We start from the raw sequence: 13,589 nt of genomic DNA on the forward strand, positions 1-13,589 counted from the left end.
GGGGTCAGGAGTATGTAATGTACAACAGAGTATATAGTGCAGGGGTCAGGAGTATGTAAGGTACAACATAGAGTATATAGTGCAGGGGTCAGGAGTATGTAATGTACAACAGAGTATATAGTGCACGGGTCAGGAGTATGTAATGTACAACAGAGTATATAGTGCAGGGGTCAGGAGTATGTAATGTACAACATAGAGTATATAGTGCAGGGGTCAGGACTATGGAATGTTCAACAAAGAGTATATAGTGCAGGGGTCAGGACTATGGAATGTTCAACAAAGAGTATATAGTGCAGGGGTCAGGACTATGGAATGTTCAACATAGAGTATATAGTGCAGTGGTCAGGAGTATGTAATGTACAACATAGAGTATATAGTGCAGGGGTCAGGAGTATGTAATGTACAACATAGAGTATATAATGCAGGGGTCAGGAACATGGAATGTACAACATATAGTATATAAGGCAGGGGTCAGGAGTATGTAATGTACAACATACAGTGGATATAAAACATCTGCACACTCCTGTGAAAATGTCGGGTTTCTGTGATGTAAAAAAAATTAGATAAAGATAAATAATTTCAGAACTTTTTCCACCTTTAATGTGACCTATAAACTGTACAACTCAGTTGAACAAACTGAAATCGTTTAGGGGGAATTAAGAATAAAAAATTAAATTAATCTGGTTGCATAAGTGAGCACACCCTTACACTAATCCTTTGTTGAAGCCCCTTTTGATGTGATTCCAGCACTCAGTCTATTTGGGGAGGAGTCTATCAGCATGGCACATCCTGACTTGGCAATATTTGCCCGCTCTTCCTTGCAGAAACACTCCAAATCTGTCAGATTGCGTGTCATCTCCTGCGCACAGCCCTCTTCAGATCACCCCACAGATTGTCTATCGGATTCATGTCTGGGCTCTGGCTGGGCCATTCCAAATCTTCCATCTTCTTCTGGTGAAGCCGTTCCTTTGTGGATTTGGATGGATGCTTTGGGTGGTTGTCATGCTGAAAGGTGAAGCTCCTCTTTGTTCAGCTTTCTAGCAGAAGCCGGAAGGTTTTGTGCCGATATTGACTGGTATTTGGACCTGTTCATAATTCCCTCTACCTTGACTAAGGCCCCATTTCCAGCTGAAGAAAAACAGCCCCAAAGCATGATGCTGCCACCACCATGCTTCACAGTGGGTATTCTGTTCTTCTGGTGATGTGCAGTGTTGTTTTTGTGCCAAACATATCTTTTGGAATTATGGCCAAAAAGATCAACCTTGGTGTCATCAGACCAGAACACATCTCTCCACATGCTTCTGGGAGACTTCAGATGTGTTTTTCTAGAATGTAGCCGGGCTTGGATGGTTTTCTTCCTAAGAAAAGTCTTCCGTCTTCCACTCTACCCCATAGACCAGACATATGAAGAACACGGAGATTGTTGTCACATGGACCACACAGCCAGGACTTGCCACATATTCCTGCAGCTCCTTTCATGTTGCTGTAGGCCTCTTGGCCGCCTCCCAGACCTGTGTTCTTCTCATCTTTTCATCCATTTTGGAGGGACATCCAGTTCTTGGCGATGTCACTGTTGGTGATGTCACTGTTGGTGATGTCACTGTTGGCGATGTCACTGTTGGCGAGGTCACTGTTGCACCATATTCTCTCCACTTGATGATGACTGTCTTCACTGTGTTCCATGGTCTCCTAGATTGTAAGCTCCAAAGAGCAGGGCCCTTGAACTCCTCGTGTTCTGTTTTGTTACTGTCCTGTCTCATGTACCATCCCCCACTATAATGTACAGTGCGGAGCAAACCTTCTGCCGCTATATAAATACTGTATAATAATAATAATGGCATATCTAATGCCTTGGGAATTCTTTTGTTCCCGTCTCCTGACTGATACCTTTTAACAATGAGATCCCTGTGATGCTTTGGAAGCTCCCTGCATACCGTGGCTTTTGCTGAAGGATGCGACTAAGAAAATGTCAGGAAAGACCGACTAGAACAGCTGAACTTTATTTGTGTTTCATCAGAGGCACTTTAAATGATGGCGGGTGTGTACTGACTCCTATTTAACATGATTGTGAGTGTGATTGCTTCATTCTGAACACAGCTACATCCCCAGTAATAAGAGGGTGTGCACACTTATGCAACCACATTATTTTAGTATTTTTTGTTTTCTTCCCCCCTAAAAGATATCAGTTTGTTTTTCAATTCAGTTGTTTATAGCATGCATTAAAAGGTGGAAAAGTTCTGAAATTATTTATCCTTGTCTAATTTTTTACATCACAGAAACCTGACATTTTAACAGGGGTGTATATCCACTGTAGAGTATATAGTGCAGAGGTCAGGAGGATGTAATGTACAACATGGAGTATAGTGCAGGGGTCAGGAGTATGTAATGTACAACATAGAATATATAGTGCACGGGTCAGGAGTATGTAATGTACAACAGAGTATATAGTGCAGGGGTCAGGAGTATGTAATGTACAACATAGAGTATATAGTGCAGGGGTCAGGACTATGGAATGTTCAACAAAGAGTATATAGTGCAGGGGTCAGGACTATGGAATGTTCAACATAGAGTATATAGTGCAGTGGTCAGGAGTATGTAATGTACAACATAGAGTATATAGTGCAGGGGTCAGGAGTATATAATGTACAACACAGAATATATAGTGCAGGGGTCAGGAGTATGTAATGTACAACATAGAGTATATAGTGCAGGGGTCAGGAGTATGTAATGTACAACACAGAGTATATAGTGCAGGGGTCAGGAGTATGTAATGTACAACATAGAGTATATAGTGCAGGGGTCAGGAGTATGTAATGTACAACACAGAGTATATAGTGCAGAGGTCAGGAGTATGGAATGTACAACATATAGTATATAGTTCAGGGGTCAGGAGTATGTAATGTACAACAGAGTATATAGTGCAGGGGTCAGGAGTATGTAATGTACAACAGAGTATATAGTGCAGGGGTCAGGAGGATGTAATGTACAACATAGAGTATATAGTGCTGGGGTCAGGACTATGGAATGTACAACATAGAGTATATAATGCAGGGGTCAGGAACATGTAATGTACAACACAGAGTATATAGTGCAGGGGTCAGGAGTATGTAATGTACAACATAGAGTATATAGTGCAGGGGTCAGGAGTATGTAATGTACAACAGAGTATATAGTGCAGGGGTCAGGAGAATGTAATGTACAACATAGAGTATATAGTGCAGGGGTCAGGAGTATGTAATGTACAACATAGAGTATATAGTGCAGGGGTCAGGAGTATGTAATGTACAACATAGAGTATATAGTGCAGGGGTCAGGAGTATGTAATGTACAACATAAAGTATATAGTGCAGGGGTCAGGAGTATGTAATGTACAACATAGAGTATATAGTGCAGGGGTCAGGAGTATGTAATGTACAACATAAAGTATATAGTGCAGGGGTCAGGAGTATGTAATGTACAACATAGAGTATATAGTGCAGGGGTCAGGAGGATGTAATGTACAACATAGAGTATATAGTGCAGGGGTCAGGAGTATGTAATGTACAACATAGAGTATATAGTGCAGGGGTCAGGAGTATGTAATGTACAACATAGAGTATATGTTGCAGGGGTCAGGAGTATGTAATGTACAACATGGAGTATATAGTGCAGGGGTCAGGAGTATGTAATGTACAACATAGAGTATATAGTGCAGGGGTCAGGAGTATATAATGTACAACATAGAGTATATAGTGCAGGGGTCAGGAGTATGTAATGTACAACATGGAGTATATAGTGCAGGGGTCAGGACTATGTAATGTACAACATAGAGTATATAGTGCAGGGGTCAGGAGTATGTAATGTACAACACAGAGTATATAGTGCAGGGGTCAGGAGTATGTAATGTACAACATAGGAGTATATAGTGCAGGGGTCAGGAGTATGTAATGTACAACATAGAGTATATAGTGCAGGGGTCAGGAGTATGTAATGTACAACATAGAGAATATAGTGCAGGGGTCAGGAGTATGTAATGTACAACATAGATTATATAGAGTATATAGTGCACGGGTCAGGAGTATGTAATGTACAACAGAGTATATAGTGCAGGGGTCAGGAGTATGTAATGTACAACATAGAGTATATAGTGCAGGGGTCAGGACTATGGAATGTTCAACAAAGAGTATATAGTGCAGGGGTCAGGACTATGGAATGTTCAACATAGAGTATATAGTGCAGTGGTCAGGAGTATGTAATGTACAACATAGAGTATATAGTGCAGGGGTCAGGAGTATGTAATGTACAACATAGAGTATATAGTGCAGGGGTCAGGAGTATGTAATGTACAACACAGAGTATATAGTGCAGAGGTCAGGAGTATGGAATGTACAACATAGAGAATATAGTGCAGGGGTCAGGAGTATGTAATGTACAACATAGATTATATAGTGCAGGGGTCAGGAGTATGTAATGTACAATATAAATTATATAATGTAATGGTCAGGACTCATAATATTGGTATTCAGTAATTTAAGGTCCTTAAAGGGTTGCTTGCCTCCCATCTCCTGAGACTGCACTCAGTGACTTGGGGCTGAGACACTACAGACATATCCCTCCACCCGGCACAGCCAGCAGATAACAGAGAAGGTCCCCTGGAGGAGTCAGGCACAAGGCAGGAGACCCCAGTCACATGTCCTGGGTGCCTACATTATGCAATGCTTAGAGTAAAAATCAACATTTTGCTGCCAGCTGAACCCCAGAACCTCCATAAATCCAGTCTAGATACATAAATTGTGTCTGCAGCACAGAGAAGGAAGATTATCCGAGAGAAATCCAGGAATACAGGACGGGGAACACAGCTCAGGAAAGTGACCAGGGGATTACAGGCTGATATCACCCAGTCCCCGCCCTACTCTGGACCAATCAGTGAGCAGTATGGGTGGAGGAATGGATTTAGTGTTCATGACCCACCTGTGCTGATCTCTGTAGGAGTGTCCTCCTCTATAAATGTCCCCGTTATTCCATCCTCCTCCATAGACTGCTGATCATCCCTCACATACGCCTCTTCTTCTTCTGCTTTCACCTCAAATTCTATATCGATTGGATCTCCACTCTAAATCAAGGAAATGAGAGAAAATATCATCTGTAAAATGTAAGATTTATGATTGTGACATCACACACAAAATCCACACATTGTCTCCCTTCACAGAAGCAGATCACATGTGATATGTGGGTACATTTCCCCTAAATACCGCATGCCATCCTGAAACTGTCCATTTCCTATCCCGTGTTGCGGTATTGACCACAAACACTGAACACGCTCAGTAAATACCGCATGAACAGGCGTTACATTCACAGAAGGAAATAAAGAATGAAATGCATGCGGTCATTAATTAGTGGTGGAGACATGCGGCATTCAGGAAATGTGTACTGCTTGGTAAAGAGTGGGCGGCCGCTGGCATCCTTAACAACCAGTAAACAACATGGTTGTTAGGGAGCGAGCGGCTGCCGCATCCAAACCAACCGATAAATCTAAAAAAAAAGAATTACCAGCAAGGAAATATTAAGAAAATGGCGTAGGATTCCCTCCTTGGGGGGTCTAGTATGGATTTTGAAAGGGGGCCCCTTGCCAAAATGAAAGAAATACATACCAGACCCCTATCTGAGCATGCAGCACAGCAAATCAGAAAAGGGGGGACAAGCAAGTGACCCCCCCCTCCAGAAACATACCAGGCCACGTGCCCATAACATGGAGTGGATGCTCTGGGGCGGGGGGGGGAGCTTTGCTCCCCCAGAGCACCTTGTCCATGTTGATGGAGACAAGGGACTGTTCCCTACAACCCAGCCTAGTGGCTGTGGGGGTTTGCAGGCAGGAGACTTACAAAAAGTAACAAGGGGGCCCTCAGATCCCTCACCCCATGTGAATGAGTATGGGGTACATGGTACCCCTAATTATTCGCCCCAAAAAAGTATTCTGTTATATAGACAGCAGGCAGTTTTTGACAAGTCCTTTATTAACCACTTGCCTACCAGGCACTTATAGCCCCTTCCTTACCAGGCCAATTTTCAGCTTTCAGCGCTGCCGCACTTTGATTGACAATTGCGCGGTCATGCAACATTGTACCCATATGAAATTTTGATCATTTTTTTCTCACAAATAGAGCTTTCTTTTGGTGGTATTTAATTGCCACTGGGCGCTTTACTTTTTGCGCTATAAATAAAAAAAATGCAAAAAATTTTTATTATAAAATTTTTCAAACAGGTATTTTTTCTCCTTCACTGATGTGCGTTGATGAGGCGGCACTGATAGGTGACACTGATGATGGGTACTGATAGACGGCACTGACTGGCATCACTGCTGGGCACTGACTGGTGGCACTGACTGGCACAACCCCTGGGCACTGACTGGTGGCACTGCTGGGCGGCACTGGTGGGTGGCACTGGTGGGTGGGCACAGGTGGGTGGCACTGGTGGGTGGGCACAGGTGGGTGGCACTTCTGGGCACAGGTAGGTGGCACTTCTGGGCACAGGTGTGTGACACTGCAGAGGGGCACAGGTGGGTGCACTGCTGGGCACAGGTGGGTGCACTGCTGGGCACAGGTGGGTGATCTGCTGGGCACAGGTGGGCGGAGCTAGTGGGCACACTGCTGGGCGGAACTTACGGGTGGCACTGCTGGGCACCGATCATCAGGGCACTGATCATCAGTGTCCTGATGATCGGTGCCGATCCCCGCTCTGACAACTGCCGGTTCTCGGCAGTACTTTCCTCACGATCTGACAGCGTGAGGAAAGTGCAGCCGAGAACCGGCACTTGCATTTCCCTCTGATCAGCGTGTCATTGGACACCGCTGATCACGTGGTAAAAGGCCGCTGGGATCGGCCTTTTACCACATCACGTGATCAGCTGTGTCCGTAGGACACAGCGATCACGGAGATCGCCGGGTGCGCGCCCGAGCGCGTTCTGGGGGGACGTCATATGACGTCCACCCAGAACTGGCCAGCCGCAGTGAAGCCGTCATTCGGCTATCTGCGGTCGGCTACTAGTTAAAAAAGAAAAATAAAGCAAAATGTCCCCCCCGGTGTAGATCCATCATCAATCACGATGCTCGCTGTCACGGAAAGAAAAGCTCCGCTCCCAATGAAGACTCCCCTCTGTCTGACAGCTCTGCTGCCTCCTGCCACTAAATATACTAAGAGACGGTGTCACTCGGTGACGTCACTGACTGAGGCATGTTGTATTGGTGATGTCACTGACCGGGGCATGTTGTATTGGTAACGTCACTGACCGGGGCATGTTGTATTCGTGACGTCACTGACCGGGGCATGTTGTATTCGTGACGTCACTGACCGGGGCATGTTGTATTCGTGACGTAACAAGAGGGCAAGGCCACCCAGTGATGTCACAGGGTAGTAGCATTCCTTAGTTTATTTAGAAGTGGGAGGCGACAAAGCTGTCAGATGTCAGGAGGGGAGCTTTGTTTTTTCAGCGATGACAGCGAGTATCGTGATTGGATCATCGATGGATCTACATCAGGGGATATTGCTCTTTATTTTTGTTTTGTCAAAAATTTATTCCAGTGTTTTTTTTTACACTACACTGTTTGGTGAATGAATAGGGGTACTATGTACTCTAAACTCATTCACATTGTGGGGGGGCGGGATCTGGGGGCCTCCATGTTAAAGGTGGCTTCCAGATTCCAATAAGTCCCCCACCCAAAGCCCCCCCACAACCACTGCCCAGGGTTGTGAAGAAGGGACCCTTGTCCCCATCGCCATGGGGACAAGGTGCTTTTGGGGGCGCAGAGTGCCCCTGCCCTGAAGCACCCACCCCATGTTGAGAATATGTGGCCTGGTATGGTTCAGGAGGAAGGTGGGCACTCACTAAGGGTCTGGTATTGATTTTGGAGGGGAACTCACTCCTTTAATTTTATTTTTTTGGCATCGGGGTTCCCCTCAAAATCCATACCAGACCTGTCACAGCTGTCAGCAGGGAACTTGGCGGCCGTCCGCTCCTTGTTTACTGGTTGTTGGGGACACTGGCGGCTGCCCTCTCCTTAACAACAAGCTATTTACAAGTGTTGCTAAGGACACCAGTGGTAAATTACCCGCAGGATTCACTACTAAAAAACAGAATGCAGCATCTTACTACATACTGGGATACGGGAAGATACCGCTTTGTGATTGGAGCCCATAGTCTCTACAAGTCCATGTTCTAGATTCTCCATCCCACCAACCTTGTAATAGTGAGGGATGGTGTGAGCTTCCTGTGTGGAATCCCGGGAATACAGAGGACGGGGACATCTCTCTGGTGGGTTCCTGGTATTAGGTGGCTCCATCATCTCCTTGTGTCCTTCTGAAAACTCCTCCATCACTCCATACTCCTCATCCTCCTCTTTATACTCTTCTTTAACATCAATATTATCATCCCCGAGGATTCCTCTGAAAGATATAATAAAACATTCATTGTAACAAACATGCTGTGTATAAATCACAACTACCAATAATTGTCATCATCTACCTGATGATGGTGAGGGATGGTGTGACCTTCCTGTGTGGAATCCCGGGAATACAGAGGACGGGGACATCTCTCTGGTGGGTTCCCATGACTGGATCCATCTGTAGGAAACACACACACTGACTGAATCCATTGTTTCTATGTGTTTATCAGATGATGGGGGATCTAGGTGGATCCTCCGTACTGCTCTCTCCTTTACAATAAAGTCTCCTCTTACCCGGTGATGTGAGGGGCGGCTGATTGTCCATCATGACGTCCTTGTAGAGGTCCTTGTGTCCTTCTAAATACTCCCACTCCTCCATGGAGAAATAGACAGTGACACCCTGACACCTTATAGGAACCTGACACACACAATGATACAGTCACCATCCAGACACATCCCTTGTCTGTTACTGGAGAATGTCCCAGAATTCCCGGCACCGCTCACCTCTCCTGTCAGCAGCTCCATCATCTTCTTAGTGACTTCTAGAATCTTCTGTGTCTTCTGTCTTGTAGGGATCAGGGATGGAGGTAGGGGGATGGTGATGGGATTCTGGATTCTCGAGGATCTTGTGGTCATACGATGAGATCTCCTTCTGGTGTCATTGTCGGTAGATTTCTTCATGACTCCTGTACAGTTCTGTGTGATACAAAGATAAATCTCACTCTCCCATAATCCCTCACTTCTATGGTCAGCTCTAGATTTATTCTCCAGGGATTGGCCACAATGTGCCGACTCAGCAAAGGACAGACATCTCCATCCAATGATATGATGACAATGGGGTCAGATTTATAGCTCCTTCTAGAAGTCATATAATAGTCACTAATGGTTTACTAGTAAGGCTCACTGACCCACCAGGAAATGTCACCCATGGATTTAGTGGTCAGTGGGCGTGGCATGCTGGTAATCATGGGTCTCACTGATTGGACTAAAGCTGAGATTGTTCTCTTCTATAACCAATGCCGCCATCTTGTGCTATAACCAAATCTCATAGAGTCCGGACACTTTATGTATTCATAGTACTTGTGTGGATGTCGTTATTGATTACAGATCATCAGAAGACTTCAAGTGACTCTGAATCCCTCCCAGTGTACAGCCCAGTCAGATTTAACCCCTTCATTACACTCACCTCTCCAGTCAGCAGGCTGAGGATCTCCAGGGTGAGCTTCAATATCGTCTCATTCCGGGGAAATTCCTTCCTTACAATCTTCACAAAACCCAAAGTCTGCTGATTGTCCATCATGACGTCCTTGTAGAGATCCTTGTGTCCTTCTAAATACTCCCACTCCTCCATGGAGAAATAGACAGTGACACCCTGACACCTTCTAGGAACCTGACACACACAATGATACAGTCACCATCCAGACACATCCCTTGTCTGTTACTGGAGAATGTCCCAGAATTCCCGGCACCGCTCACCTCTCCTGTCAGCTGATGGACCATCATGGTGGTCAGTTCCAGAATCTTCTGCTCTTTCTCCCTCTCAGGTATCAGAGAATGAGATGGAGGCACCATGGTGAGGCTCTGGGTTCTGCTCCATCCTCCTGAGATTGGCTCCCCACTAGACTTCTTCTTTACAACATAATCCTACAGATCAGGAGACAAATAAAACAATATCAACCACCTGACATCATCTAAATGTGTGCAAAAATAAAATGGTCTATTGACCAGAATAGACAAGAGTGATGTCATGTGACCTCCCAGAATCCTCCTCACCTCTCCGGTCAGGTCTGTGTTTTATTAATAGAGATCAGAGTGATGACATGTGACCTCCCAGAATCCTCCTCACCTCTCCGGTCAGGTCTGTGTTTTATTAATAGAGATAAGTGATGTCATGTGACCTCCCAGAATCCTCCTCACCTCTCCGGTCAGGTCTGTGTTTTATTAATAGAGATAAGAGTGATGTCATGTGACCTCCCAGAATCCTCCTCACCTCTCCGGTCAGGTCTGTGTTGTATTAATAGAGATGAGAGTGATGCCATGTGACCTCCCAGAATCCTCCTCACCTCTCCGGTCAGTGTTTTTTTAATACAGATCAGAGTGATGTCATGTGACCTCCCAGAATCCTCCTCACCTCTCCGGTCAGCAGGTAGATGATCTCCAGGGTGAGGTTTAGTATCTTCTCAGTCATGTGACTCCGGTCCTCCTCCATCCTCATTGGTGCCATCATGTGATCTATACAGGTCTCCTTGTAGACGGATAACTTTGGGAAATGAAAGTAAGAATGATTTGGATGGTATTGGTCACACAATAATAGGATGTGGATGTGAGGGGGGAATAGGAGGGTTGCTGGACATTGAAGAACTACTCCCCCCATGGGAAGACATTTTGTTTGGACTGTTTAGTGTTTACTACAATTTTGGGGTCCGGGGCCCCTTTTCTCTGTTGGGTTTGTTTGGTCTCTGAACTGGTTTTGATGAGTTTTAGATCTGCAGACAAGGAATGATAAATCTGATCCTTCCTATGACTAGTTTGCTCTGAGGCAGTGCTGTGAGGTCAATGTCGGCTCATCATGCAGGGATGGTCACTTTACATCGCCCGACGCCCGGGATATGTAGTTCTGGGGGCCGGGCAAGTATTGTGTTTAATCTTTATCCCTGCTGAGGGCAAGCCACAGGGCTCTCCTTTCAGGTGCCAGCCTCTGCCACCCCGTCTGTGTGAACCTCTCCTGTACTTACTATGCTTCCCCGGCTCTGCTTGCCCATCTGTGGGCCCGGGTCAGCGGGTGCCGGAGGGTAGAGGGGACGGAGGAGAGCGGACACATTCACTCCCTTCTTGTCCTGACCCAGAAGTGATGTTATGACAGATTTCCCGACCATTGAGGCCAGCAAAGAATGTAATGCGGTGCGATGTGCTCTACATTACATCCAATGGAGTACAGGGGAACATTGGGGGTCTTTTAGACCCTGGATGTCTCAATAAAGAGAACCTGTCATCAAAAGTCATCACATAGAGGACTTTGTCCCATTAAGTAAAAATGCTTTTTTTTAATTGTAAAGAATTAAAGTTACACCCAAGTACATAACTCCTACCCCCCACCCCCACATATATGCACACCCAAACGTAAGAGCACACACTGGAGCGCCTACACGTGATAACATTGATTGTGATACACGTTACATATCGCCGGTCACACCAGAATGAGAGGATAATTCTAGGAGCAGACCTCCTCCGTACTCTATACTGATGACCTAGAAGGGGCTATAAATGTGTCCCCTATAGATAATACCGGGACTAAAGGTTGTCACCATTTCAGCACACACAACTTAAGGTTTGACATGTTGGATATCTATTTACTCGCTGCAACCTCGGCTTTTATATTTTTACACATAAATGGGTCATTTATTGCTTTTTGTGCCCTGAAATCAGCTTAAGTGTATTTTTTACTGAAATTTGGCATTTCCTAGACTTTGTGATAATATTTTGTGACATAAAAAATTAGAACTGCCGCTATTTTATTCTCTAAAGTCTCTACTTTCAGAAAATCGATATTTGGGGGGTTTTGTGTCATCTTCAGGATAAAATGATTTTTTAAATGTGCAAAAAAGGCTCTGGGAGTGAAAGGAGGAAGGATAAGCCGGACACTCCCCTTTCCTGAGGAGCAGCCAATCGGTTCTCATTACACTGCAAGGTCTCTCCCCTCCCTGCTAGTCCCCGGGTGCAGTGCTGGAGACAGGCGGGGGAGGGGAGGAGGAGATACACAGAACAATGTTACACATATTACACATTTAAGTTGCTATAAAGCCCCTTTCATTTTTTTAAAGCCACAAACATTCCTAAAAGAGCCTCAGATTTATATACATTTGTTGTAAATAGGAAATAACATCTTATTACCTCCTCTGCTGCCACTTCCACCAACGTCTCTGATATACTTTTTCCCGCCTCACCTCTCATCTGGAACTTCCTGTCTGTGCCTGACATCACTTCCTGTCTATACCTGACATCACTTCCTGTCTATCCTTGACATCACTTCCTGTCTGCATTCCATAAAGACTTCCTGTGTGAGTATAGGTGAGATCCCCACCTTGTGGAGATCAGAGGAACTGCAGCCCCGAGATCCATCCCATAATCCCCCTTCCTGTATAATATGTACCTTACAGGGATACTACGGGAGATGAAACATTACTGAATAAAGGAAGAAGAAATAAATGTAACTCTTATGTAACCAACTGTTCAACAAACATCTCTTATTACATATAGAAAAGTCTTACAAACACAGAACACAAAATACAAATGTATAGCTAATGAGAGCGATCCCGCCAAACCTGATCCTTCTGGGGGAGACAATGCAAAAATATATATCAATCCACTCATAATGACATCATCTTCTGGGAGTGTCTGCACATCCATCCATTTCATACACATTTCACTGTCTCAGCAGATCTCCTGCAGCCTATTAGCACCCATTTCCCTCTCTATGTCTCAGCAGATCTCCTGCAGCCTATTAGCACCCATTTCCCTCTCTATGTCTCAGCGGATCTACTGCAGCCTATTAGCACCCATTTCCCTTTCTATGTCTTAGCGGATCTCCTGCAGCCTATTAGCTCCCATTTCCCTTTCTATGTCTCAGAGGATCTCCTGCAGCCTATTAGCACCCATTTACATCTCTATGTCACATATTACAACAAGCAGTCACAAAGGTAAATGTAAAATAAAAGCAGAGAGGGAGAGAAGGCTGATAAAGCAGCTCATCGATGAGAGGTACATAAGAACATACAATGTCAATACAAAACAGTGACATGGCCATCAATCACAAACGATCGGAGCAGACAGATCGGTGTCATAGGTGTCCCGTGGGTCCTGAACTGCCTCCAGCGCAGGGACAGTAGCAGGGTGTAAAGCAGGTAGGTACTCCAACTTTCTCATTTCTGCTCTGACCTTCATCAGTGCCGGTAACATGGGGGACATAGAAGACAGCCAATGCATGGGAATGGTTCTCCTGGCTGCCCTCATGTAGGTGGAAAGTTTCCTCGCACATTTAGAGAGACCTGAAAAAAGTAGACCCAACAGAAAGTAAATGGGCTCAAAAGGGACAGGAGCCCGCAGAAGTAACCACAATGGGGTAAGGACCTCCTCCAAAAGGGCGCAATGGACCGGCAATCCCAAAAAATGTGG

General features: G+C 45.2%; 2 protein-coding genes across 2 annotated transcripts in view; both read right to left on the reverse strand.

Moving 5' to 3' along the window:
* Positions 1-8,364, reverse strand: part of LOC149441250 (uncharacterized) — a 66,426-nt gene extending 58,062 nt beyond the window's left edge. The window contains exons 1-2 of the mRNA XM_089657568.1: positions 8,214-8,364; positions 4,951-5,092 (exon numbers count right to left, since the gene is read on the reverse strand). Coding sequence (XP_089513694.1) covers positions 4,951-5,092; positions 8,214-8,348 — 277 coding nt within the window. The 5' untranslated portion in view covers positions 8,349-8,364. The remainder of the gene's footprint in view (positions 1-4,950; positions 5,093-8,213) is intronic.
* A 459-nt stretch (positions 8,365-8,823) lies between these two features.
* Positions 8,824-10,041, reverse strand: LOC149441251 (uncharacterized). Its single transcript, XM_089657565.1, has 3 exons — positions 9,894-10,041; positions 9,604-9,807; positions 8,824-9,113 (listed from the first exon to the last, which is right to left on the reverse strand). Exons 1-3 carry the CDS (start codon positions 9,987-9,989, stop codon positions 8,826-8,828), a joined length of 588 nt encoding a protein of 195 aa, XP_089513691.1. The 5' UTR covers positions 9,990-10,041; the 3' UTR covers positions 8,824-8,825.
* Between the last annotated feature and the right edge of the window lie 3,548 nt (positions 10,042-13,589).

This window comes from Staurois parvus, unplaced genomic scaffold (genome assembly GCF_062004578.1).
Source record: "Staurois parvus isolate SC_StPar_1 unplaced genomic scaffold, SC_StPar_1.0 ptg001010l, whole genome shotgun sequence".
In the NCBI taxonomy this organism is placed as follows: domain Eukaryota; kingdom Metazoa; phylum Chordata; class Amphibia; order Anura; family Ranidae; genus Staurois; species Staurois parvus.

Excerpts from the sequence above, each read along its gene's own strand:
- LOC149441251 (XM_089657565.1), bottom strand. The coding sequence starts at position 9,989 with ATGGTGCCTCCATCTCATTCTCTGATACCTGAGAGGGAGAAAGAGCAG. Across the intron at positions 9,808-9,893 it reads TCCATCAGCTGACAGGAGAG|GTTCCTAGAAGGTGTCAGGG; the intron begins GTGAGCGGTGCC and ends TGTGTGTGTCAG. Across the intron at positions 9,114-9,603 it reads TCAGCCTGCTGACTGGAGAG|AACTGTACAGGAGTCATGAA; the intron begins GTGAGTGTAATG and ends TGTATCACACAG.